Below are 1,594 nucleotides of genomic sequence, written 5' to 3' on the forward strand. Positions count from 1 at the left end.
TATTCGAGGGTCCAAATTTCGTGTTTTCTCCAAATGTCCTTAGAAGCTAATATTCGTGGGTACAAATATTCGTGGATGGTAGTTAGCAAACTTCTTTTCACTTGGATCTACTGGACTAGCTTCCAACACATGGCTTATAGTGGAATATGGAATAACAGACAAAGACTTTGGCTCCTCCACTGGCTTGGAAATGGCAGTTAGAGCTCTGCATGGCCCGTTATTAGTTTTTATGTGTGGGTGGGTAGGGGTTAAAATTTCGTGGATAAAAATTACCCACAAAATTAATGAAAATTAATACCCCACGAAATTTACCAATTAATCAATCATTAGCAAATATTTATACTTCAAAAACTTTGCTCTGTACATGTACGGTTGTACATCAATTAATATTCATTTATTATTTTATTATTATTACTAGTCAATGGATTTATTAATGATGATACAGAGAGGACTGTTACTAGCGGTTAGTTAATTGATCACCTCATTAATATTCATTAGCCCCTCCCAACCAATAGCTCCCTAATCACCTCCTCTGGTTATTATTATTCTATTTTTATTTCCATTCCTATCTCAACGTCCTTGCTGAGCTACTGAGGTTTGGTGATCGCTCCTTCTACAAGGACTGGTGGAACGCTGACAGTATTGATACCTTCTGGAGACACTGGAATGTACCAGTGCACCGCTGGGCTGCTAGGTGGGTGGAGCTAGTTATTAATAGCTATTAATGGTTATTAATAGGCATGTGTATTACCCGTTGCTCAGTAGAGGGTATTCCAGGGTTATGTCTCAGATAGCAGTGTTCCTGTTGTCAGCTTTCTTTCATGAAGTGAGTGACATTATACTGGACCTCTTGTATATAGTGCAGCGTATCTGATGAATGTACATGTACTTATATTGTGTATTGTGTAGAAAGTTTGAGCTGATTTCGATTGAAATTGGATTTTTATGAACTACTAGTCTATTACCATATATGGTATGGTATAATGGTATCAGTGTAGGGAGATACCCAGTGTCTGTAGTATTATGATTATCTACTGTGATAATAATCCTAGCTTCGTAGTGTAGTGTGCTTTTGTGACTGGGTCATTCTTTGCAGTCTAAAAATTAGAAGTATCAAGTGCTTTTATACCAAAAACACTGAACTATAGTGTTGGGTATATTATGAAAAATGACTAGGAGAGAATTCATCAATTTTATCACATACATGTGTATACATTAAACCCTCTCTCTCTCCCTCCCTCCCTCTCAGTATTTGGTTAGTATTCCTTTGCGTATGCTAAGGCCCTGGGCATTCACTGCTATGCTATCTCAAGTAAGCCACACCTCCTAACTCCACCCACTAATGCCCCTCCCCCTCAGGTACCGCTAGCTCTTTTAACGTCATTAGAAGTGATGAGAGGTCAGCCTGGTAATGTGGTGGTATGGGTATCCATTATACTGGGACAACCTCTGGCTATTATGATGTACATGCACGACTACCTCATCCACAATAAATTGTAATAATAACTACTCTATTATTAGTATCTCTTTAGTGTATTATTACTATCAATAATTGATTGATTATAATTATTATTGATAAGTGCATGTCAGTAAA

The 1,594-nt window shown here is 37.5% G+C and overlaps 1 protein-coding gene across 1 annotated transcript; it reads left to right on the top strand.

Moving 5' to 3' along the window:
- Positions 1-391: 391 nt before the first annotated feature.
- On the top strand, positions 392-1,514 carry LOC109592520 (diacylglycerol O-acyltransferase 1-like). Its single transcript, XM_020007951.1, has 5 exons — positions 392-463; positions 516-694; positions 739-826; positions 1,250-1,312; positions 1,360-1,514. Exons 1-5 carry the CDS (start codon positions 422-424, stop codon positions 1,498-1,500), a joined length of 513 nt encoding a protein of 170 aa, XP_019863510.1. The 5' UTR covers positions 392-421; the 3' UTR covers positions 1,501-1,514.
- The last annotated feature ends 80 nt before the right edge of the window (positions 1,515-1,594 follow it).

The sequence above is a fragment of the Amphimedon queenslandica genome, unplaced genomic scaffold, assembly GCF_000090795.2.
Source record: "Amphimedon queenslandica unplaced genomic scaffold, v1.1 AMPQUscaffold_4892_Cont23132, whole genome shotgun sequence".
In the NCBI taxonomy this organism is placed as follows: Eukaryota; Metazoa; Porifera; class Demospongiae; order Haplosclerida; family Niphatidae; genus Amphimedon; species Amphimedon queenslandica.